General features: G+C 34.0%; 8 protein-coding genes and 1 non-coding gene across 10 annotated transcripts; 4 read left to right on the top strand and 5 right to left on the bottom strand.

The window, feature by feature from the left end:
• Nucleotides 1–2842: 2842 nt before the first annotated feature.
• LOC9300254 lies at nt 2843–3524 on the bottom strand (the record flags this gene model as incomplete). The annotated part of the gene is given in 2 exon segments (XM_021015778.1): nt 2843–3388; nt 3390–3524. Coding segments are annotated over 2 exon segments (645 nt in total), but the record flags the coding sequence as incomplete, so codon positions are not given.
• Nucleotides 3525–4150: 626 nt separating this feature from the next.
• On the top strand, nt 4151–4234 carry TRNAL-CAA. Its single transcript has one exon. It is a non-coding gene; the product is annotated as a tRNA-Leu (tRNA).
• A 479-nt stretch (nt 4235–4713) lies between these two features.
• Nucleotides 4714–6490, bottom strand: LOC9301991 (putative rRNA 2'-O-methyltransferase fibrillarin 3). 2 transcript variants are annotated; one of them, XM_002864131.2, is made up of 5 exons: nt 6230–6490; nt 5625–5989; nt 5459–5536; nt 5142–5387; nt 4714–5048 (listed from the first exon to the last, which is right to left on the bottom strand). In XM_002864131.2, exons 1-5 carry the CDS (start codon nt 6246–6248, stop codon nt 4866–4868), a joined length of 891 nt encoding a protein of 296 aa, XP_002864177.1. In that variant the 5' UTR covers nt 6249–6490; the 3' UTR covers nt 4714–4865. The 2 variants fall into 2 exon arrangements, with proteins under 2 accessions (XP_002864177.1, XP_020871124.1); XM_021015465.1 differs by having other exon boundaries at nt 5625–6490.
• Nucleotides 6491–6689: 199 nt separating this feature from the next.
• On the top strand, nt 6690–7670 carry LOC9301990 (putative F-box/LRR-repeat protein 22). Its single transcript, XM_002865870.2, has 2 exons — nt 6690–6974; nt 7141–7670. Exons 1-2 carry the CDS (start codon nt 6811–6813, stop codon nt 7568–7570), a joined length of 594 nt encoding a protein of 197 aa, XP_002865916.1. The 5' UTR covers nt 6690–6810; the 3' UTR covers nt 7571–7670.
• A 484-nt stretch (nt 7671–8154) lies between these two features.
• LOC9300253 (putative F-box/LRR-repeat protein 23) lies at nt 8155–9622 on the top strand. Its single transcript, XM_002865869.2, is given in 3 exon segments — nt 8155–8471; nt 8473–8727; nt 8888–9622. Coding segments are annotated over 3 exon segments (843 nt in total). The 5' UTR covers nt 8155–8385; the 3' UTR covers nt 9390–9622.
• A 190-nt stretch (nt 9623–9812) lies between these two features.
• Nucleotides 9813–12313, bottom strand: LOC9300252 (probable mediator of RNA polymerase II transcription subunit 36b). The gene is made up of 7 exons (XM_021012027.1): nt 12197–12313; nt 11649–11953; nt 11466–11561; nt 11293–11370; nt 11012–11188; nt 10320–10388; nt 9813–10198 (listed from the first exon to the last, which is right to left on the bottom strand). Exons 1-7 carry the CDS (start codon nt 12213–12215, stop codon nt 10019–10021), a joined length of 924 nt encoding a protein of 307 aa, XP_020867686.1. The 5' UTR covers nt 12216–12313; the 3' UTR covers nt 9813–10018.
• Nucleotides 12314–13302: 989 nt separating this feature from the next.
• On the bottom strand, nt 13303–13958 carry LOC9301989. The gene is made up of 3 exons (XM_021015592.1): nt 13857–13958; nt 13625–13751; nt 13303–13538 (listed from the first exon to the last, which is right to left on the bottom strand). Exons 1-3 carry the CDS (start codon nt 13893–13895, stop codon nt 13384–13386), a joined length of 321 nt encoding a protein of 106 aa, XP_020871251.1. The 5' UTR covers nt 13896–13958; the 3' UTR covers nt 13303–13383.
• Nucleotides 13959–16746: 2788 nt separating this feature from the next.
• LOC110225619 lies at nt 16747–18842 on the bottom strand. The gene is made up of 2 exons (XM_021015392.1): nt 18632–18842; nt 16747–18147 (listed from the first exon to the last, which is right to left on the bottom strand). The coding sequence occupies exon 2, from the start codon at nt 17647–17649 to the stop codon at nt 16747–16749; it is 903 nt and encodes a 300-aa protein (XP_020871051.1). The 5' UTR covers nt 17650–18147; nt 18632–18842.
• Nucleotides 18843–19595: 753 nt separating this feature from the next.
• LOC110225791 (putative F-box/FBD/LRR-repeat protein At5g52460) lies at nt 19596–20168 on the top strand. The gene has a single exon (XM_021015777.1). The coding sequence runs from the start codon at nt 19596–19598 to the stop codon at nt 20166–20168; it is 573 nt and encodes a 190-aa protein (XP_020871436.1).
• Nucleotides 20169–23567: the final 3399 nt, after the last annotated feature.

Genomic DNA, 23567 nt, shown 5'->3' with positions numbered 1-23567 from the left:
ATAATTTTTAATTGGTCGTTAACCTTTTAGCTTTCATTAATCCAAACGTTTCAACATTCTTTTTAACAACTCTTTAATTTCGCTGAGTTGAAACAGTGAAACATTGAATTTGTGCGTGTTATATTGACAATAGCTAGGGAACATCACGGTCGAGAATTGGTGATGACCAAAAAAAAGAAGAGAATTCGTCAGCTTTGATTCTACTATTAAATACTCTTTCTGTTTCATAAAAAGTTTCATTAGATACATTTCACACATATTAAGAAATGAGTTAAATATATAAATATACCTTTATTTAATATATCCCTAATAATTTAAATACAAAGGCTTTTAATTTTAGATAAGAAGCAAATTTAGAAATTCGTTACAAAAGTTGCATTGAAAATGTAAAACGATATTTAAAAAAAAATACAAAATAATTCCAGAACGACACTCTTTATGAAATAGAAGAAATATTAACAATGCAAATTATGTTTTGCATATTTACATTTAACTCTTGTCTGCAATGATAAAATATACATATAGGTTTGTGCTTAATTAATGTTCTTTTTTTTTTTTTTTTTGATCAAAGTGCTTAATGTTCTAACTTTAACCATTTATCCCAAGCTTTCCTAGAATTCTGAATAACTCGCATAAATAAAACCACAACATAAAGTTTTTTTTGACATTTCTTGGTAGGTTGCGTGATGGCAAAAACCTAATGAGTATAAAATTCGCTTAGCAACTATATCATCCATAATACTTTTCACCTTAATTTTATATTTTAAATCTCGACTACTTTAGTTTTATTTTTCTTAATGGTTCCCTTTTTAATTTAACATAGTTTGGTCACCACGTGTCCTACTTGTGCCTTGCCTAACTCGACTCTTCTCCACCATATATAATAAGGAGTTGCTAACACAAATACGGAGTTATAAAGAAGTTCCAGCTTTATTAGTTGTATTTGTATATAACGTAATCTTCTTCATGTATGTTGAGTTAATATTGGTTGGTTAAGATATGTAGACAACTATATCATTATGCGATCAACAATTAAAGCATGTAAATTTTTGGCCTATCACCCAAAATTTAGAACAAACCACACCTGGCGATAAATTTTTGTTCCATATATAAACCCAAGTTCGAACGTAAATGGTTTGGACTCTGAAGTTGAAAGTTATTATTTCTTGGGAAATTGTTAAAAATGCCCTTTTTGGTGTGTCCCTTTTCAAAAATGCCCCTTTTAGATGTCCATTTTCAAAAATGCTCCTTTTTAAATCTGAAATTTTTATAAAGTTTTATTAGGTTTATAAGATACTTATGGATTGTAACTACTACTTGAAGACTCGATCCAAGTATTTATAAGGTTTTATAAGGTGTTTTTAAAGGTTTTACAAGTTATTTTAAAGGATTTTTTAAGGTTTTTCAAAGGTTTTACAAGATATTTTAAAAGTTTTTAAAGGTATTTAAAATGCATTTATAAGGTATTTATAAAGTATTTATAAGATTTTAGATACATAGAAATGTAGTTTGTGTATGTTTTAATAATGTTACATACATATTTGGGTAAATCTTATATCTTTAAGAGCATTTTTTATAAGGTTTTAAAGAAGAGGCATTTTTGAAAAGTGGCATTGAAAAGGGGGCATTTTTGCAAAAGTCCCTTATTTCTTTACACGAAAGAAAAATATTTAATAACAATAATGGCTAAATGATATGATTACTAGAGAAATATAAGAATATATCTACAGTAGAACCTCTATAAATTAATACTCGATAAATTAATAAACACGATAAATTAATAAATTTGGCCGGTCCCGAGTCGGGCCAATGTAAAAATTAACCAAATTCGATAAGATAATAAGATAATAATTTTTTTGAAATCCCTATATAAAAATATAGTCCCAATAATATCATAAATTAATAATCATGTAATTTTCACACATATATATACTCCAAAAAATAGTTTTAGTGTTTTCCATAGAAATAGCCAAAAAATTTTGTAAGTTTTCATATTTTGAATATGCATAATTTTTTTTTAATAGTCGTATATGTTTTTAAAATACAACAATGGATGTCTTTGTGAATTTATGTATATCGTTTGTATATGTGAATTTTATAATCGTTGTTATTCATTGTCAATATAAATTATTTTTTTCGAAATATTAAGTGTTTAAGGCTAAAACTATAAAATTTATAACATCCAAAACATTAATCTTAGTTAGATCACATTGTTTTAGCTCGTATTTTTTAAAAAAAGTTTTTACAATTGAAACAAAACTTTCTATAAATTAATAAATATTAATTTACGCTATAAATTAATAATTATTAATTTATAAATAAATTAATATCACTATAAATTAATAAAATATCATGGTCCCAACATTATTAATTTATAGAGGTTTTACTGTATATATAATTGTACTTTTTGTAAGGGGAATAGATAGATCATAGATTATATGGGCCTGAATGTGAATCTAGTTTCGTGTAGTGCGTTTTGCACTTATATATATTTTTTACAATAATTCTAACAACTTAATGTGTGGTTATTTGGATGATTAAGGCATTGAAACTATTATCTGTACTGCCTTTGGAATCATGCATGCATAAAAGTGAAGAATCGCTTCACATTGTGATTACGTTTTATTTTTGGTGTATTTAGGATGTGGTTTATTTTATTTTATTTATTTTAAAATCCAAAACTTTTTGAAAACATTTCTACAAATTAATTATATCTAATTATATATTGATTCGGTCATTCCATATATTTATAAAATTAGTTAAAATTTATTATTATATTGCACATTTGCACTACATTCTTTTAGTTTTTTTTTTTTTTTTTAACAATTTTTTAGTTACCCACTCAAACATTGGTCATATGAAAGTTCTAGTTCAGTTCTTAGTCATATGGAAAATTCCCAACGAGTTGACTCAACACAACCGATTCCGTAACTGAGTTCTTCTTCTTGATCATCATCGTTGCACTTGCTCTTGCTCTCACAATCTGAGTATGCATGGAGCTCGATAATCTCCTGATTCCTTTAGCTCCACCGATCAAAATCGCCGGATTAACCTCGGAGGCTTTCTTGTATTTTGAGTAGAAGAAGAGGACTACGTCGGGGCTCCGGTTACGAATCCGGGTTAACGGGTCACCGATGAACAATGAGGTTTTAGCGTCGACAAGCATAACGTGTTTGAAACTGCGACTTACTCTACCAAGCAGCATTGGGTAACAAGCCCATCTCCTCAAGCTTATCGGAACTTGATCCATAAACCCGGATAGCGAGTTTTCAGTATCCAACTCAGTCACGTCGAAACCCACTATCGAGACATGAGTCAACTCGGACGAGTTATAATTAGCTCCATGACTCTTCTTCTTCCCCCAAATAGGCTCAGTCTCAGAAGTCTATTTGATTGGACGAATTCGAATGCTTCCGATGAACCTGAACGAGTTTTAAGAAGGAGTTGTTCTCTTCTTGGATCAATGCGGTGAATCTCGAAGCAGAGGAAGTTAATTTTTTTCCTTCTAATTCCAAAATGAGAAATTAAAAGAGAAGAGAGATATAATTAATTAGCAAGTTTGAACGGTATAGCTTTGGATTTGATTACGGTAATTAAGTTCTGGTTCTCTTTCTAAATTTACCAAATTGTAAGTATTTTTTGTACAACATATAATTAGTGAACATGTTACTTGTGTTAACCCAAAAAAGAAAGACGTTATAAATGAAAAAAATTACTTTTAACAGTGCCACACACGCTTCTAGACGACGGAGTTGATAGAAAAGCTTACCACCGCCACACGAAATCCACACATTTCATTCGATATCTCTTGTTTAATTTCTTTCTTTTGCAATTTGTTTTCCACGTGTCCAACCATTTGTTTTCTTTAATTTTCAGTGCTACATCAAAAAACTTATTACAGAGTAGCTAGCTATATGTTCTATGTGGAACACCACATTCTCATTAACGAAACTCTACTTATAAAACTACTTAAGACTTTTCTGAACCATAATATCCGGATTTAATTTTCTATATATTTGCTAAGATAATTTTTTTGTTTGTCTATTTATATACTACTTTTTAAACAGAGAAAATGTGTTTCAATTTTGTGGAAATGAATCGAAACTAGAATTTATGTACTTGTACCTTTAGTTAAGCATTTAATCAAAAAGTCAGGGTGGCCGAGTGGTCTAAGGCGCCAGACTCAAGTTCTGGTCCTCGTAAGAGGGCGTGGGTTCAAATCCCACTTCTGACATTTTGTTCTATTTTTTTATTTTCCCTTATTCATACATGATTTATTTAAATTCAGTCTTATTTTTTTCAAGGATGAAAGTTCATTACAAAAGTTTTCAAAATTTGAAAGGCAAAACTAAAAAATATAAATATCAAATTGTTCAAATATATATTTTGGAACACATTAATTTGAACAATGTGATTAAAAAAAACAATAAATAAATCGTGAAGAGATAAGATGGCTCATTCAACCAATTTTTTTTTTTTTTTGTTATCCACACATTCATGTAGTAATCAAATATGGTGTAAGTGTAACTAAATAAAACTAAAGATTTTCACTTTCTTTCCACAAAATCATATGATTAGTAACAAACTTTTAAAATCGCATTGAAAAACTCAAATCACAATGAACAAGATTATTCAATGTGACGTCGTCAAAGTTAGTTCCAAGTTCTTAAAAACAAGCCAAAATCCAACTCGAATTCTCGAAATGTATGTGTTTCTAGCAAAACTCCACTTCTTAAAACTCATACTAGTTAGAAGACAAATCAGTGAAAACCAAATAACTTTTTTTTTTAATAAATAAAGCGTCATGAATGTATATGAAAAATCTTATAATAATCACAAACTAAGTATAGAGGTTGGATTCCTAATTAAACAGCAGTATCAGCTTTTTGCTTCCTAGGCAAGCGATATCCACCAAAAACACAAGCATGCTTTTCCTCACAAGAGTCAATATGCAATATCTCTGTTGGTCTCAACTCTTCCATTTGCAGCTTCTCCACTTCCATCTGATACACTGTTTCTGCTGCAATTGTTGAGTCTATAGAATTTGCCTGAAACAAGTATGTTAGAGTTAACCAAACAATCCACACTAAAAAAGAGAATGCTTTTGATTTGAATCAATGGTCAAAACTTTTGTTACAAACCTTTATAGAGATCATAAAGTGACCTCCAGATTTGAGGAAATAAGAAGCATTGAGACCCAATATCTTAGATTGATCTGGTTGATTAACATCAGAGAATATGACATCAACCATTCCCACAAGCATTCTGTACTTGGCAGGATGTCTAGCATCTTCAATGATTGGTATAACATTAGTTCTCTTCTCCGCCATGTTCATCAAAACTTTACCACATATATGAGAATGCTCAACAGCGTAAACACATCCCTCCTATCAATCAGAAAAGCAGATATAAGTAACAAAAACTCAATCTAAAAGGTTAGGGTTTAGGTTACACTTACAGGACCAACAATGTCAGAGATATGAGATACAGTGTATCCGGAAGAAGCACCAAGGTAAAGAACGTTAACACCAGGTTTCTACAATTTCAAGAAACAAGTATTCATTAGTTTAAATAACATAAGAAAAAAAGAAGAAGAGATTGTTAATTGATGTTATGGGACTTACGATCCAAATGTTATCAACACCAGTGGTAATAGCATCAGCTAACTTAGACCTATGAGGGTTCCAAACTCTGTATTCAACTGTAGATCGGTCTTCGTTCTGAACAAAGATTCTCTTCTCATTGTAAATGATTTCACCAGGAACTAAGTTCTTGGTGACAAGAGCATCTGCTTTACTTTTGGCAACAAACACTCCTGCGTGCCTGTGTGGTGTCACTAACACTTTGCTTCCTCCCTTAATTCCTCCGGATTCACTTTCACGGCTTTTTACTCTTCCAGGGCCACTTTCTCGGCCTCTGCCACGGCCTCTTATGGCACCTCCTTCACCGCCTCTGGCTAAACCTCTTCCACTACCACCACCACCACGTCCTGATGGCATAATTATATACATAAAACCGAAATCAGAACTCAGAAGAGAGTATTATTAAATCTCCCATTAGACTTGGATTGAAGCAGTGAAGACTCAAAACAGTTTACGTAACAAGAAATTCAGCTAGAGATATTGTGATAACTGATAAAACTAATTTGGAGTTAACAAACAAAACGCTATACTTTAGGTCGAATTAAACAGAGAACAAGTAAAAAAATAAAAGGCTTTAGTGTTCTTACCTATGTGGGGAGGTCTCATAATTGCTATAGAGCGAGAGCGAAAGCAACAAAGGGAAGATTGATGTCGTTCGATGTTGCAGCTTTCGTGTTTGGGTGCTCTTAGGGTTTAAGACTGTTTATCTATTGGAATTGGAGTTGGAGGTTGTATAGTAAAGGTTCTATTTATTTTTCGGATAAATTTGGAAATTTTCTATTTATCAATATAATATTACATATAGCAATTTTTGTTACACATTTTTTTACATTTTGTAGGAAAGATTATGATTTTATCGAATAGAATAGCCTTTGAAATATGCAAATGGGCTTTTGCTACATTTATGGATTGTGTAGTCACAATATTGTGAGCCGAGGCCCAATAATTAATTCTCGAATCGGGCTTATTAGACATGAATTATTTTCTTAGTTTTTTCCTCTCCTTTTCGCCGTTTTGCTTCCGGCGATGAATAACGGAGGAGAATATAGTAAGTGGGCGGAGCTTCCGCCGGATGTAATCGATTCTGCACCGTCTTAGCGTGATTGAGTTACTCAACATCGGTCAGAAAGTGTGTAGATCGTGGCGACGTGTCTGCCAAGATACATCGATGTGGCATAAAATCGACTTGCGAATCCCGAAAAACTTCAAAGCCTTGCACTACGATTTCGAGGCCATGTACCGTTACGCCGTCGATCTCAGCCGTGGCGGCTTGCTGGAGATCAACTTTGTCGACATAGGAAGCTATTCTCTCCTCACTTACATCGCCAACAGGTTTCTAGGGTTTGATGCAATTTCTAGGTTTTTTTCATTAGTAGTTTCAGTGATATGAAATGCTCTACATGGTTTAGGATTCTAAGTTTGTTAAAGTACAAGGAAAGATTCTTTGAATGAATTGTTCTAATAAGATCATATTATTACTTATCACTCTATATTGCAGGTCAAGTAATCTGAGACGCCTTAGGGTTTCCGACTTCCTTGGAATAACAAGGATTGGAATTTTCGAAGAAGTGGAAAAATTCCCATTGCTTGAAGAAGTTGAGTTTTCATTTTGGTGTATCAGAGAAGTGCTAATAAAAGGTATAGGTCAGCCTTGTCCTAATCTGAAAACGTTGAAGCTAAACGGCAAGTTTTACATGAAGTCTGCTGATAAAGTTGCTCTAACAATCGCTGAGACAATGCCCGGTCTTTGCCACCTCCAGCTTTTTGGGAGCGGATTATTATACACCGGTTTAAAAGCCATTTTTGACAATTGTCCCAACTTGGAACATCTTGATTTACGCCATTGTTTCGATTTTGACCTTGTTGAGGATCTGGAGAATCAGTTTTCCGAGGGTATCAAAGTTGTGAGACGGGCTAATTTCTTTTGATATGAACCTAACTAGTGGATATACGTTTTTGTTTCAGTACTTAAAGCATCTACATTTTGGTTAGGTTTAGAGACTCTCTTGAGTCTTTTGGCAATTAAATAATAATAATTTTAATAGTACTTAGTTGTTTAATAAAAAAAATATTTATTGTGAAAGTTTAACCCAATAATAAAAGGACATGTTTTGGTGATGGATTAGCTAGCTATGCATTTTCTAGGAAGTGAAATGGTTAAAAATTTAATAAGAAAAAATTGTCAAAATCGGAGTTGCAACGAATCCGAATGGTTATACAAAAAAAAAAGCACTTAAAAGCTACAAATGAAAAATGAATGTTTGTTAGTTTTTAAATTGGTTTTTGGTTTTTGAGTGTTTGGTTTTTAACTTTTAGTGTAAATTTTAGTTTTTTTAACAAAACTTGAATGGTAATTGGTATGGATTTTCTTTATCAAAAAAAAATCTGGTATAGATATTAGTTTTTAATTTTTTTAACTTTTTTTTTTAAAAGTAAAAGTCTTGAAAGTCCAAACCAATCATATTTTTATCTATTACAAAACAAGAAAAGGAAAAAAAAAAGGGTTTTTAATTTGTTTTCTTCAATGATTGGTAAAAAAAATTAAAAATTTATATTTCTTAACTTTTGGGGAATCTATTTATGCACACTAAAAACCACTTTAGAATCTACTACCATTCAAGGACTTACTTTTTTTAGGAAAATCAAAAACCAAAAGCTACAAAGAATCTACAGACAATCAAAGGCCTAAACCTACTTGACTTTCTTATATATTTTGACAGATTTGACATTTTGATCCTCAAAAATGGATTCGCCGTCTTCTACTTCCGTGCCACCGCTAATGAAAGACGAAGAGCCAAGAAACTGGGTGGATCTTCCGACGGATTTGACGTTTAATTCTGCAACGTCTTAGCGTGACTGAGATACTGGACAACGCTCAGAAAGTGTGCAGATCGTGGCGACATGTTTGTAAAGACCCATCAATGTGGCGTAAAATCGACATGGGAAACGTGAGTCACTTCAAGCCAATGGTGAACGATGTTGAGGCCATATGTCGTCATGCCGTTGACCGTAGCCAGGGTGGCTTGCTTGAGATCAACATTGGGGACTTCGGGAGTGATTCTCTCCTTACCTACATCGCCGAGAGGTTCTTCTCTTATTCTAGTTTTGATTGCTTTTCATGCAAGTCTCCGAGTGTTTTTTAGAGTATTGACGTTGGTTTAAGTGATAAGATATGTGTTTGGTCAGATTGTTAAAAAAGGATCCTTTTCTTCTTTAACCTAAGATTATTATGTTTTTACTTGTAGGTCAAGTAATCTTAAAAGCCTTGGACTCGCAATGTGCTCTGAAATAACAGAGGAGGGATTTGTTCAAGCAGTTGTGAAACTTCCAATGCTTGAAGAGCTTGAGGTATCAGGAATGTTATTGTCAGGAGAGTCTTTGAAACTTGCAGGGCTGTCTTGTCCAAATCTGAAGTCATTGAAACTAAACCGCCTCTTTTACTTAAATTCTAGTGATGATGTTAATGCCATAGCAATTGCAGAAAGCATGCCTAAACTACGCCATCTCCAGCTTTGTGGGGAAACACTAACCAAAACAGGCTTAAACGCCATTCTTGACAGTTGTCCTCACATGGAACACCTCGATTTGCGCCAATGTTTCAACCTTAAGCTTGCCGGGAATCTAGCGAAGCGTTTCAAAGATTTGAGACTCTCCAATGATTCAACCTCTGATGACCCGTTTGGTTATGCAACTATCATTTTTCATTTGCCACACCAATTGACATTACTGAAAGAAGGCGACAACTAGGACTCTGATGAGCTAACAACTGAAGGCGGCGACCACTATGACTTTGATGAGCTGATTACGGAGGACGGCGATTATAACTTTGATTCAATATTGGAAGAAGCCGACTATGACTTGTAATTGTATTGAGACTTATGTCAATAATTCTTAGTCAGATTGTTTGCCTGTTTGGACTAGGTACTCGAGATAGTTTGTGTTTTAATAACCTAATGGAAATGAATTCCTTTCAGAGCTAAGTGATACTTTTATTCCGCCGACTTCCTGAGCATAGTCTTGTTCAAAATAAACTACTTAAACAATCAATTCAGCTAAGAGACATTGTGCTAAAACGAATTTAGGTTAAATTACAATCCTATTTTTAGATAGAATAGAGCTACTCTGGATGCAAAAACAAGTAGAATTAAAATGGCTTTTAGAGTTCTTAACTTGAAGCAAATACAAGCATAGAAAAGATTGATTGAGATACAAAATTGGACGAAAATGTTGCATAATATTAGTGCTTTATCAAGAGATGAAATATCCAAACGAGACATAAAAGCATTATCCATCTCTAACTTAATACAATAAGTAACGAGATTTTAAAAGAAAAGAAGCAAATACGTCATATTACACAGGCACTGTCCACAGTTCCTCTATGTGGCTGGAGCCTTTTGTTTCTTGGGCATGCGGTAACCACCAACAACACATGCATGGTCACGCTCAAACGGCTCTAGAGTCACCTGTTCTGCTGGCTTAAACTGCTCCTGTTGCAGCTTCTTCACCTCACTCTGGAACACTGCTTCTGCTGCAACCGTTGAGTCGATACAGTTGGCCTGAACAGAGGAAACATGTTTATTTAGCGACGGAAATACAAAATGATTCATAAATGAAGAGACATTCTTGAATTTGATTTGGTGTTGCGAGGAGAATTAGATTGAGGATAAGAGCACTGACCTTGATTGAGATGACAAAGTGTCCACCAGTTTTGAGGAAAAATGAGGCATTCAGGCCCAAGATTCTTGCCTTCAAGAGTTAGGTAAATACATGGGTTTCAATTAAAAAACATAAACAGAGAACCAAAAGATGAGTAATAAACGTTTCATTGCAGACTTCTTGGAACAATCTCTGCAAGCTCACTCAATACTGCTACTGAGTCTCTTAACTTTCAATCATAATAAAGTAAAACTTCAAAAAATCAATTGAAAACCAGAAGAAAAATGGATTTCGTAGAGAGTAAAAACCGAAAAGACTTCTTTCAAAACGAAAACATATAAAAAATGAAGAGAAATATAAAACTTTGAGATTAAAACAGATTTGCATGTTAAGAGCAACCAAATTTGGTGGCATGGCAGAACACAAACCGAAAAAAAAAAAAAGTAAAAATATTTAAAATAGCATCAGAAGCTTGGAGTTTGCAACACCCATAATGTTCTGAAGGGGAATCCAAGTAAAATCATCATCTGCCGATTTCAATGTATAGATTTTTTTTAAAGCAAAAGATGCAATGCAATTAAAAAAACTTTGAAGATATAACTGTAAGAAAAAGCGACTTCAAACATTCATAGTAAGAAATGCCATCATCTGCCAATTTTAATGCACTGATAAAGTGACTTCAAACTTTCATTGTAAGAAATAAAGAACCAAACCTGATCTGGCTGAGCAACATCAGAGAATATGACATCAACCATGCCCACAAGCATTCTGTACTTAGCAGGATGTCTAGCATCTTCAATGATTGGAATAACATTAGTTCTCTTCTTTGCCATGTTCACCAAATCTCTACCACTTCTATGAGAAAACTCAACAGCATAAACACATCCCTCCTACAAATCATAAAGCAATAGAGCAAAGATAAGTCTCAAACAAAAGACAGAAAAGGATCTACTAACAAAATTAGATCATAATTTAGTGAAAAGACTTCACTTACAGGGCCAACAAGGTCAGAAACATGAGAGACAGTGGTTCCAGAAGCAGCACCCAAGTAAAGAACTTTAGCACCAGGTTTCTACAAAGTATTAGCAAACAACCAATTCAAGCACATGTCTTTCACAACAAACAAACAAAACAGAGTCAATGTGTGGTGTGTATAGATTAACTTACAATCCAAATGTTATCAACACCACCAAGAATTGCAGCAGCTAACTTGGATCTAAACGGATTCCAAACTCTGTATTCAATCTTAGTTCCATCTTCATTCTGCAAAATTCAAGTAGCTATACCATAAGAACAAAAAACAGTCAATTTTTTAAAAATCTAACTGAAAACAATCCTCAAACTTCATACCTGAACAGAGATCCTCTTCTCATTGTAAACAGCTTCACCAGGAACCAAATTCTTAGTGACAAGAGCATCCTCTTTACCCTTAGCAATAAACACTCCTGCGTGTCTGTGAGGCTCAACAAGCACTTTGCTTCCTCCTTTCATTCCTCCACGTGGTGGTCCTCCTCTTCCACGAGGCGCACCACGTCCTCTGCCGCGAGGAGGACCACGTCCTCTGTCGCCACGCCCTCCTCCAAAGCTTCTTCCACCTCCAAAACCTCTTCCACCACCATCTCTTCCTCCCCTGAATCCTCCACCACCGCGTCCTCCTGATTATAAACAATACCAATAAACGGAAATCAACTAAACGTAAGATTAATAAAAAAATCTCTACTTTAATCTTTGGACTTGATTGAGACAGTGGAGAAACAAAAGGGTCAAGAATAAAAACCCTAAAAACCAATTCAAACTACATAAACCGTGATGATACGAAATCAGATTTGATTCGGACAGGGTTATACTCTAGAGGCAGACAGAACAAGAAAGACATAAACTTTAACACCGGTTCTTACCTGTAAGTGGTGGTCTCATATTTGCGAGTTAAAAGTGAAGAACGGAAGACGAGAACCGAAAAAAACGAAGGCAAAGGAAAGAGATGTGTGGTGGTGGCGGATTTTTAGAGTCTCTGTGAGTTGGTTTATATATAAGATTTTAGGGCTTTTAGGGTTTATGCTATGGTAACATGTCTTGTATTTTACTATTTTATAAATAGGCCCTTCTATTATGCGTATCTTAACTACATTAGTCTACATTGGTAAAGATGGGTCAAAATCAGGGATTGGGTCCAGATATATACTGGGCCGATCTCATTGGCCCAAAGTGGGTTGGTTATTTACTTTGCCATCGTTTGTTTATGTCTCACGGAAAAAATTAGGGTTTTATTTTTGTGAGACAAGAAGATTTTTTTTTTTCTTTTTTTGATTAAACACAAGAGGAGTTTTTTTTCTTTTCTTTTTAAGATGATAAAGATTCACTTATTCTACTTACCAAAAAAAAAAAAAAAGATTCACTTATTCTCATAGTAATGAGAAATTACGAATATATCTAGGGTTCTCGATCATCTCAAAGTTTTTAGCACTACAGGAAATGAAGGTATTCATAGCGTCCGAAAACCGCTATATAAAGCTACTATAGCGTTATTAGAAACGCTGTATCTCCGCCCGTTATAATAGGTCTGATACTTTATATAGCGGTTGTTTCTTATGCTATGGTATATTTTTAATACATAGCGGTTTTGTAAACGCAATATTTAAGTTTACAATAGCGGTTGTTGTTTGCTATATATATAGTTAATTATTCTATTATGAATTACAATAGCAGTTAATATATGGTTATAGATAGCGTTTTCTTACGTATAGTTTTATATAGATAGCATTCGTATGAAAGTATTAAATACGTATAATTTTGTATAGATAGCAATTTTGTAGAAGTAAAATACGTAAATTTTTATACGTATATTTGTAGAAGTATAATATACGTATAATTTCCGATACGTATATACAAGATTTTAAAAGGTATATACAGTATTTTGTACATATAAAATTATACATTTTATACAAATGATGCATTGTACAAAAGAGTATTTTTATACGTACTTTTATACTCATTTTTTTACAAAAAAAAAATAAGAAAATACATAAAATTTGTTTATTTACAAAAAATAAAATAAGAAAATACATAAAATTTGTCTCTTTAGCCTCTACACCTTTCCACTTCCATTATAGTTTTCCTCCACTTCCATTGTAAACCGAAACATCGTAAATTCACAAAATGGTGAAACGACTTTGAGACTTTTTGTTTCCGGATCCATAGCAAAAACTCCATATCCCGACAATGCCAATCTTCTTGCAATTCCTGCAAAATCAAGCTAGTTAGCAATCAAACAAGCCTCATTTTAACATACAAACCATTTGCTATTTATGAAAAATAAACAAACATGCCTTCGAAGAAAAACGTGCAAGTATCTCCATAACCATGGCAGAAACAAACCAAAGCTCTAGGCCTAGAAGCTTCAGGAAGCCAGCTTTTGGAGAAGATCTCAACTCCTCTCGAATTCACCTCATAAGACTACATAAACCAGAGATCATCACAAACAAGACAGTTGCTTCAAGCTATAAACTAACTTTGATTAAGGAAAAATTGAATTAAAACCTAATCCTTGTCTTCTTTTACCTCCTTTGTCTTAATCCCAGTCTCTGGTGTCTGCAACATCACGAAAAACCAACACTTTTAATAAAAAAACCACACATCTCAAACAAAGCTGAAGCAGATTGGTCTAAATTCCAACCTTTCTAATACTCACTTCAATTGGAAAGGACAAACAAACAAAAAGACTTAACAATCTACCGATTCATTCAATTTCGGATGTTTAAAAATCAACAAATCTGGATTCCAAATAAGAATAAAGCTCAAACTAATCTGGATTCCAAATAAGAATCAAGCTCAAACTAATCTGGAGTTCAAATGAATGTTGTTCATTTGACTACTCAGGCTAATTAAAATCACCATTTTCATGTCTAAACAATAACAGTATTAATCAATTTAAGAATCGATAAAGCGAGATATGAGGAAAAAGGGAGAAGCATATAACTCTATCGAGAAGGTGATATCTGTTGATGTTTGTCTCAGGAAGAGAAGGTGAGAAAGCTAGGGTTTTTACTGTCAAACAAATAAACAAGTGTTAGATTCAGTTGAACAAAACTCTTATAATGGTATCAAAAGAAACACATAAACAATTTGTTAGATTCTTCGTCTTCTGCTTTGGTTCTCTCATATTCGAGTCGGACATGGCAATGAATTTGAGGTTTGAAGAAGTAGGATGAGAGAATTTTTTTCTGAATCAGCGAAGAGAAGACCTAATCTGAATCAATTTTGTTGTGAATTTTGTTCTCAGTCGAGGAAAGGAAGAAAGGGTTGAAGAGAATCTCTCCCCAGAGCGATGAACGGATGAGATTAAAGGAAGAAAGGGTTGGGCGATGAACGGATGAGATTACCTTAAACATGCAGCCGCCAAAACATTTGAAAGGCTGAGATGTCGCCACGTCATGTATCCGAGTGAAACATTATGATTGGATAGAATAAATTGATCAGGTATTAGATCAGATGAATGGCTGAGATCTCGCCACATCAGCAATCCGAGTGAAACATTATGATTGGCTTATTTTGTTTATAGGCATAAAAATGTGTTTTTACAATTTATATAATTTTAAAAAATTATATATTGATGAATTAATATGTTTATGAGTTATTTACATGATTAGATAATTTTTTCACAATTTAAAAAAAATATTTTGCAATGTTTTTAGAAATTTGAAGGTAACACATATGATTCCCTTATAATACATGTACACTAACCTTCTTATTGTGTAAATCATATTGTTGAAATACATTAATGATGTTATAATTAACAAAATGATTGAATTCATTTATGTTATAATAGTATACTTTATATCATTAATATTAGCTACTATTTAAAACCCTAAACCCTAAACCCTAAACCCTAAACCCTATACCCTAAACTATTTTAAAAAATGAATATTATTTATGTTATTATTTGTTATAATTAATATTATTACTATTTGAAACAAATATAATCCAAAAACCTAAACCATACATTTCATACCCTAAACCCTAAACCTTATACCCTAAATATTATAATTAAATATTTATGTCTTTTTGAGCTATTGGGTTATATTTGTTTTTATTTACTTTTATTTTTTAACTTTTTTTTATAAAATTCGAAAATCATTTAAAAAATCTTTAAAATCTTTAAAATCATTTCCAATTAAAATGTTTTAAATATGTGTTTTTGTTTTTAATATATGTTTGCCAAGAGATAACATATAATTAGTAACATGAGAAAACAAAGTCAAGTGCATGTAATAAAAGAAAACACAAAGTGTTTGACAGTTGAAACAACAAATTGTTGGACACTTAAAACAACAAATTGTTCGACACTTGAAACAACAAATTGTTCGACATAAAGGACAGAACACAAATTGTTCAGAGATAGACTATCTTGTCATTAGGCCAAGCAACGGTTGTGCCTTGTGCATCTGCTATGATTTGCACTTCTGAGGAAGACCTCCACACTTTAGCATTATCAATCAATGAAACAACAACCCAGACCTTCGTAGCATTTGGTCCTAAGGGTCTGTTATGGACTTTGTCTGCAGGATCAGTTGAACACACTCGGCCCTCTGCAACAGTTTTTCCAGGATTTTTGCAATCCAAGAGGAAGCACTTCTTGTTTTTCCCATTGTTGGAACCATTTGAACTTCCATTCTACCACATCAATAACACAATCATAACACAGTCATCAGAAATTCATCATTAAAATGAAAAACAAATCATAGCAACATCAATACTTACCCCAGGCGAGTTTCTCACTGAAGGCACCTCTGCATTCTGACTGATGCGTTTCATCTTAGTAAGTGGCCATTGAATTTCTCTATTCATTGCATTTGCCATCACATGTAAATCAAATGTTGGTCTCCACAGATAAGCCATATCCCTCAGAACAAGATCAATCTTCACAATGCAAGCATTTATACCAATAGGAATGTTGTTTATCATTTATTTCGGATCAGTGGAACACAAAACACTCTCAGCAATACATTCACTATCATCAGAATTCCAATCAAAAAGTTTGCATCTTTCAAGTGACTCAGTTGATATGGTATCCTAATAGTGATTCAAATATATTAGTAACTAAAATTTTGATTCCTAGTTATGTGTTAATCAAGAAGACATTTAACACTAACTAAGGCATAGTTAAGGGTTAAATGTAGGTTACTTGGGTTACTCGGGTTACAGATTACTTGGGTTACTCGGGTTACAGGTTACTTGGGTTACTCGGGTTACAGGTTACTTGGGTTACTCGGGTTACAAGGCTGAATGAGGGTGCTATTGGTCTTTGTGCACAACCCATCTCAGACCTAGATTATGTTCTCTATATAAACGTGTGTGCCTCCTCATTGTGTTTGACACATCTTTTTATCAATACATTTCTGCTTCTCTCCAATCTTAAATCATGGTTTCATCAATCTTTCCTACTTAAATATTAACAATAAGAAAGTAAATAAACTATGAAGATTACCTTGGAACCAGAAGTTATGTTTGTACTTGTTGAAATGTCTTCATCCAAGTTATGTTTGTACTTATTATTCACACGTGACCAGGTAATAGAGTCCACCGGATGTCGCATTACACCATCTTCACTACCATTGTTGGAATGCCAAGGCAAATCCTCAGCCTTTCTTTTTGATCTAAACATCCTCTTCAATCTGTCTTTGATAGGAAAATACCGAAGGACCTTTGCAGGAATGCCTTTCTTTTCCTCACCACTGTGTTTATCCATTTCCCATCTTGATGCAGTACATCTAGGGCAGCTTTCCATCTGAGCATACTGTTTCCGATACAGTATACAGTCGTTCTTGCATGCGTGTATGACATCGTAACCAAACCCAAAAACCTTCAAGAACTTTTTCATCTCAGCAGTGGACTTTGGAAGCACATTATCTTCTGGCAACATGTCTTTAATTGTCGTCAATAGCTGATCAAAGAAGTTCTCTGACATCCCACTCTTCACTTTGATGTTGTAAAGAACCGTTATTGCAGAAACCTTGTTATACTTGTGACACGTTGAGTATAGTGCAGTTTCAGCATCCTCTAACTTTTCCCTAAACTCTGCTTCTTCTGTAGTATACGCCTCAGATGGAAGTTCATCACCAACTTCAGACTCAAAATATGCTGTCCTTATCAAGTCATAAGCCTCTTCCTCTGAAGTTAGAACATCTGCAGATGTTCTCTCTCTCCTGTCCCCATGATTAAACCAACATGGATTCCTCCTGTACTTCAAATCCATACCTCTCATCACAAGATGATCCACTACAGTATCTAGTAGCTGATGGCAAACATTCCGACAATCGACACATGGACAGAGAATCTCTGCAAGATTACCCATAATACTTTATGCTCCATACACAAAATTCTTTGCTCCAGTCTCATACTCAAGGCTATTCCTAATATAATAATTTAAGAAAAAAATCAAAGTTCAGAATCACTATAAATGAAACAACCTATGATAATAACTGAGAGATGCATACCTTGGAAGCCAAGCCCATGCCTTGTCCATATTAGACCAATACGACCCAATCTCCACCACCAATTTATACATACATTATCATAATAACTTTAATGATCAGACACTCACATCAGACACAAAGTGTATAACAAACAGGTAAAGAAATAATATCTTACACAAGTCAAAGAACAAGGTAGGCACGGACAAGAAGTTTGAAGATTATGAATCAAGAATCTGCAAACAAAAAAACGACATGGATTATCAGAATCATTACAACAACACAACTCATCTTTACTGGAACAGCTACAAAGCTGTAAATACCTTGTAGTTTTTGTACTGAACAGCTACAGAGCCGCAACTACAGATCCGCAAATCCAACTACAATTCACAATTACAAGTCAACAAAATATCATCAGCAACTGGTAATGACCAGAGAGCAGCAAAAAAAATCGAATTAAGCTTATAAAACTAGAGACACAATAATTGATTTTTATGTTCTTTACATGTATAAACTTTTATGAATCTATGCATCACACAAACAAGACAGTAAATAAGAACTTATATAAACCCGATTCTCAACAAAAATCAGACAAAACTGAGTCAATTCCATACAAAAAATTTTACTCACAAAAGCTAGGAAACCAAATTAGCTTCAGACAGATCTAAACGCAGACAAAAATTAGGCAAATTAAAACACAGATTGAAAGTCGAACACCAAACTCACATAAAAAGAAATCGATTCCAATCATACAAACATCAATCCAAAACCCAATTACTTCAGAAACAACTGAAACAGAGCAAACCCAACACGAAATAAAAACTAAATCGTTTACAAAAACGAAAACCCATACATATTTTTTACCTTATGTATCAAATTAGGCGATCGATATGAGAGGGAATAGACTGAGCGGGATCGATAGTGGAAGAATCAAGCTAATTGGGATCTATGGTATTTCAGATTTCGACTTTCAGAGATGAGAGAGACGAGAGAGAGACGAGATCGAGAAGAAGAAAACACTAATTTTTTAACTCATTTTCTTTTTTTATCTCATGTTTTTTTTTCTTTTTTTTTTTTTGTTTTGTTCCCATTTTGGAGCCAATGAAAAAATTTGTTTCCGGGTTAACCTACAATAACGTTTTAAGTTTACCTATGCTATAATAGAACCAAGACTAAGTGCCACTCTGAAATATTTTTTCGCGCTCAACTTACCATAGCGTTTACCTTTTGGGAAACGCTATCTATAGTTTTTCTATACTCAATTATACTCCCTCTGTTTTCTAAAGATTGATTTTCTGAATTTTGCACACAGATTAAGACAGAATGATTGTTTCATTTTAGTACTTATTTGTCTACTCTTTTTTGTTTCCCAACACTACCAATATTCTTTTTTTTCTCTTTCTAATTCAATGAAAAGTTTTGCATCCAAAAAAAGAAAAAAACTGTAAAATAATGGTGGATGTTGTACGTACAAGCACCTGCTCTCACATATAAATTGACACAAGAGTAATAACTACTCTTTGACTGTACTAGTATAAATTATTTTTTCCATGCGTGTCATTAATTTACTTTTTTCGTAAAAAGAGAAAGTAATTAAATGTATTCTAAAAAATCAATCTTTTGAAAACAAAATAAAAACTCAGAAAATCAATCTTTGAAAAACAGAGGGAGTAGCATAAAAATAAAAAACGCTATAATGTTGTGCTATTAAAAGCCTTAATTCCTGTAGTGTAGGGTTCGACTTGCTCCTCCTCGTCTCTGCTTACCTATTCCTCCTCGTCTCTGCTTACCTATTTTGTAATATTTTATCACAAACTCTTAGATAGGTATGTCATCACTTAAGACCGAACGTTGTCAAAGAATTGATGAAGAGGTTGTTGCTTCTAAAGACGAGATCAATTTGTTGCCCGACGATTTGCTCATCCAGATTTTGTTGCTTGTACCGTGGCGTTATATCTGGACTTTGATGCCTAAACTCGAGTACAAAGACACTGGTCATGAGTGCAAAAGCGTTTGGAAGTTTCTTGACAAGTTTTTGGAACTTCACAAAGCACCTTTGTTAGAAACTTTGTGTATCCAACTCGGTAAAAATTGTCCAACTGATGTAGATGTTGGGAAATTAGTTGCAAATGTAGTTGATCGCTTTGTGCGCAAGCTAGAGCTAGAGCTCCACTGGACGGCAGAGCCTAGCAGCTTGCCTAAGAATCTTTACACATGCAAAATGCTTGTGGAATTGACTCTTTCGGACAAGATTATAGTGGATGTTCCTTCTTCGATTTGTCTCCCGTCACTCAATATATTGCGCCTTTTTCATGTTGTGTTCAAAGATGAAGATTCTCTCGAGAGGCTTATATCAAGTTGCTCAGTTCTTGCTCGATCGAGAGTGAGCCTCGCCTATTAAACTCCGGTGTATCGGAAAATAACGAGAGATTGAAGAAGAAGATAACAAACTTTATTCATCACTCTTAAGAGTTTGTTACAAGCGTTAAAACGTAAACCAAAATGTTCTTAAGCTTATATATACAGAACTTATGATTGTTAACCGAAGTTAACCAAACATTGAACCAGTTATAAACCAGCTCAAATCATCAAACCATAAATCATAATACACCCCCCTCAAGTCTGAAGCTTCAAACTGTCAGGAAGATACAGACTTGATAATGACATCCTCTTAAGGAGATGATGAAAAGGACCTGGATGTAATGGTTTGGTAAGTATATCAGCATGTTGATTTTCTGTTGGAACATGCAGTGTCTTGAGATTTCCAGCCTTAATCTGATCCCGGACGGTGTGACAATCGATTTCTATATGCTTAGTCCGCTCGTGGAAGACTGGATTCTGAGACAAGTATAGAGCTGATTTATTATCACAGAAGAGTTTAGCTGGACAACTCACAGTAATATGTAGATCCTTTAGCAATTGTTGAAGCCAGATGATTTCACATGTTGCTTGTGCAAGACTCCTGTATTCAGACTCTGTACTGCTTCTACTCACAACTGCCTGTTTCTTTGATTTCCAAGAAATGAGAGAAGTACCAAGATATATACAATAACCTGTGACAGAACGTCTTGAATCTTTGCATGTTCCCCAGTCAGCATCAGCAAATCCATTTAGACAAATTTCTGTATTGGCAGGATACATCAAACCAAGTCCTGGATTGCCTTTAATGTACCTTAGCACCTTTTGAGCTGCTTGGAGATGAACATCAGTAGGAGCAGAGAGAAATTGGCTCAAATGATGAACTGCAAAGGTTATATCCGGTCTTGTAATTGTCAAATACAACAATCTTCCTATCAATTCTCTGTATGATGATGGATTAGAAATAGGAGAACCCATCTCCATTGTAAGATGAACTGTTGGATCCATAGGAACAGTACTTGGTTTACAAGCCAATAAACCAGCATCCTCCAACAAGTTCTGTGCATATTTTCTCTGACAAACAGAGATTCCTGCAGATGATCTCGCTATCTCTAGTCCAAGAAAGAATCTAGCTGGTCCTAGATCTTTGATCTTAAACTCAGACCGCAACAAAGCTTTCAATTCTTCTAATGCTACATCATCATTACTAGCTATCATCAAATCATCAACATAGACTAGAATAGCAATGAATGATGTAGACTTCACTTTGACAAATAATGTGTTGTCTGCAGGAGATTGAATGTAGTTTGCCCCCAACAATACAGAAGATAACCGCTTATACCAATGTCTAGAAGCCTGTTTAAGACCATAAAGCGATTTGATGAGACGACATACCGGATTTGGTGGCAAGGTAACATTCTCCTTTGGTGTATAGCCTTGAGGTAAGCTCATAAAGATTTCTTCATCAAGTTCTCCATGTAGAAATGCATTGGAAACATCCATTTGCGTTAAACTCCAACCTTTGGCAGAGGCTAAACCAAGCATCAATTTCACACTTGTTAATTTTGCAACAGGTGAAAAAGTGTCTAGATAATCAATCCCCTCCTGTTGAGTAAACCCCTGAGCAACAAGCCTTGCTTTGTATCTTTCTACTGTACCATCAGGGTTATAATTAATAGTGAATACCCATTTACATCCCACAACATTCTTTCCTTCAGGTAAAGTTTCCACAACCCAAGTGTTGTTAGATTCAAGAGCATGAAGCTCCTCATTAGCAGCCTTAGTCCATTTTTCAGATTTCATAGCTTGGCGAAATGTCTTTGGCTCAGTTTCAGTATTATAGGAAAAGATATAGGATTGAAAAGGAGAATTTAGCTTAGTATATGAGACAACAGAGGAAAGAGGATAGGGAGTTTTATGTGTATGTGGTAAAGTAGAAGAAGATGAAGTAGAAGGAATATCTGGTGTTGGCTTAGAAATTTCAGATGTTGGTGGTAAAGAAGATGAAAAGGGAACAAGAGAACAATGATACTCAGACAAATAAGTAGGTGCTTTAGTGTTTCGTTTAGGCCTAGCAATAGGAACAGAATCAATACATGTATCATGTGTCTCTGTATTTTGTGTAACATGAATGGTACTAGGTGGTGAGAATGATGCAGATGTGTTATTTTCTGAGTTTTCATATGCAAATGGTGAATCAACAAAATGCAGAGGAACATGCAATGGTAAGATTGAATTAGGAAACATGTCTACAGACTTAGACAACAATTCACTAGTTTTGAATGGAAACTTAGTTTCATGAAACACAACATTACGAGAAATAGAAATAGAATGTGATTCAAGATCAAGAACCTTATAGCCTTTAAAACCAGAAGGATATCCTAAAAACACACATGGCTTAGCTCTAGGAGAAAATTTATTTCTATCCTGAACATATGTAGAAACATAGCATAAACTTCCAAAACTCTTTAACAAAGTATAGTCAGGTAAACGATTAAGAAGTAATTCATATGGTGATTTATTGTTCAATATCGGAGATGGCAGTCTATTTATCAAATGAGCTGCAGTTAAAACACAATCACTCCAATATTGTAAAGGAATATTTGACTGAAACAAAAGAGCTCTAGCAACATTTAACAAGTGTTGATGTTTGTGTTCAACCACAGAATTTTGTTGAGGTGTATATGCACATGAAAAATAATGCATCATACCATGTTCCTTAATGAGATCTGGAAAAGCAAGTTCAGGTGCATTATCTGATTTAATAGCTTTTATTTTTGCATTATATTGAGTAGCAATGAATTTGATAAAGACAGGAAAAACAACAGAAACTTCTCCTTTATTTCTCATCATATAAATCCAAGTAGTTCTAGTACAATCATCAACAAGTGTTAAAAAATATTTGAAACCTTCTACAGACTCAATGCTAAAAGGACCCCAAACATCAAGATGGACTAAATCAAAAGCTTTACTTGCAAGATTATTATGTGAAACATATGCTAATCGTTTTTGCTTTGCTAAAGGACAAATAGAACAATGAAATTCATGACTCTGTAAAGATTTTAAAGAAGGAATGACACTAACTAATTTTTGTAAAGCACTTGAAGACGGATGTCCAAGCCTTTGATGCCAAAGAAGACCATCAGTCAAAACAGAACCAGAAAATGAACAAGCTGCAGGTGTTGATGTGGAAAGGGATTTGTTCTCTGTTTCAAGAATGTATAGATTGTTATATAGTTTACCCCTCCCAATCATCAAGCCCTGAGAAAGTTCCTGAATAAAGCAACAAGTAGGAAAGAAATGAGCAGAGCAAGACAAAGTTCTAACTAAACAACTCACACTTATCAGATTAAATTTGAAATCAGGGACATGTAAAACATTATGCAGGATAATTGATGAAGTGATGCATATGGTACCTGTGTGTGTGATAGAGACCCTAGTA

Source organism: Arabidopsis lyrata (assembly GCF_000004255.2).
Source record: "Arabidopsis lyrata subsp. lyrata unplaced genomic scaffold ARALYscaffold_8, whole genome shotgun sequence".
NCBI classification, from domain to species: domain Eukaryota; kingdom Viridiplantae; phylum Streptophyta; class Magnoliopsida; order Brassicales; family Brassicaceae; genus Arabidopsis; species Arabidopsis lyrata.
Note: the sequence above shows the minus strand (reverse complement) of the source record. Positions and strands in the feature narration are given on the sequence as shown.

What these genes read in the sequence shown, in the direction of transcription:
- LOC9301990 (XM_002865870.2), top strand. Translation starts at nt 6,811, where the DNA reads ATGTGGCATAAAATCGACTTGCGAATCCCGAAAAACTTCAAAGCCTTG. An exon ending in CTCACTTACATCGCCAACAG is followed by an intron (nt 6,975 to 7,140) that starts GTTTCTAGGGTT and finishes TCTATATTGCAG; the next exon opens with GTCAAGTAATCTGAGACGCC.
- LOC110225619 (XM_021015392.1), bottom strand. Translation starts at nt 17,649, where the DNA reads ATGGGTAATCTTGCAGAGATTCTCTGTCCATGTGTCGATTGTCGGAAT.
- LOC9300252 (XM_021012027.1), bottom strand. An exon ending in AGAAGAGGATCTCTGTTCAG is followed by an intron (nt 11,562 to 11,648) that starts GTATGAAGTTTG and finishes TGAATTTTGCAG; the next exon opens with AATGAAGATGGAACTAAGAT. An exon ending in GTGTTGATAACATTTGGATT is followed by an intron (nt 11,371 to 11,465) that starts GTAAGTTAATCT and finishes AATACTTTGTAG; the next exon opens with AAACCTGGTGCTAAAGTTCT.
- LOC110225791 (XM_021015777.1), top strand. Translation starts at nt 19,596, where the DNA reads ATGTCATCACTTAAGACCGAACGTTGTCAAAGAATTGATGAAGAGGTT.
- LOC9301991 (XM_021015465.1), bottom strand. Translation starts at nt 6,011, where the DNA reads ATGTATATAATTATGCCATCAGGACGTGGTGGTGGTGGTAGTGGAAGA. An exon ending in GTGTTGATAACATTTGGATC is followed by an intron (nt 5,537 to 5,624) that starts GTAAGTCCCATA and finishes TTGAAATTGTAG; the next exon opens with AAACCTGGTGTTAACGTTCT. An exon ending in TCTCTGACATTGTTGGTCCT is followed by an intron (nt 5,388 to 5,458) that starts GTAAGTGTAACC and finishes TCTGATTGATAG; the next exon opens with GAGGGATGTGTTTACGCTGT.
- LOC9301989 (XM_021015592.1), bottom strand. Translation starts at nt 13,895, where the DNA reads ATGTTGCAGACACCAGAGACTGGGATTAAGACAAAGGAG. An exon ending in CTGGGATTAAGACAAAGGAG is followed by an intron (nt 13,752 to 13,856) that starts GTAAAAGAAGAC and finishes TGGTTTATGTAG; the next exon opens with TCTTATGAGGTGAATTCGAG. An exon ending in TTGCACGTTTTTCTTCGAAG is followed by an intron (nt 13,539 to 13,624) that starts GCATGTTTGTTT and finishes TTGATTTTGCAG; the next exon opens with GAATTGCAAGAAGATTGGCA.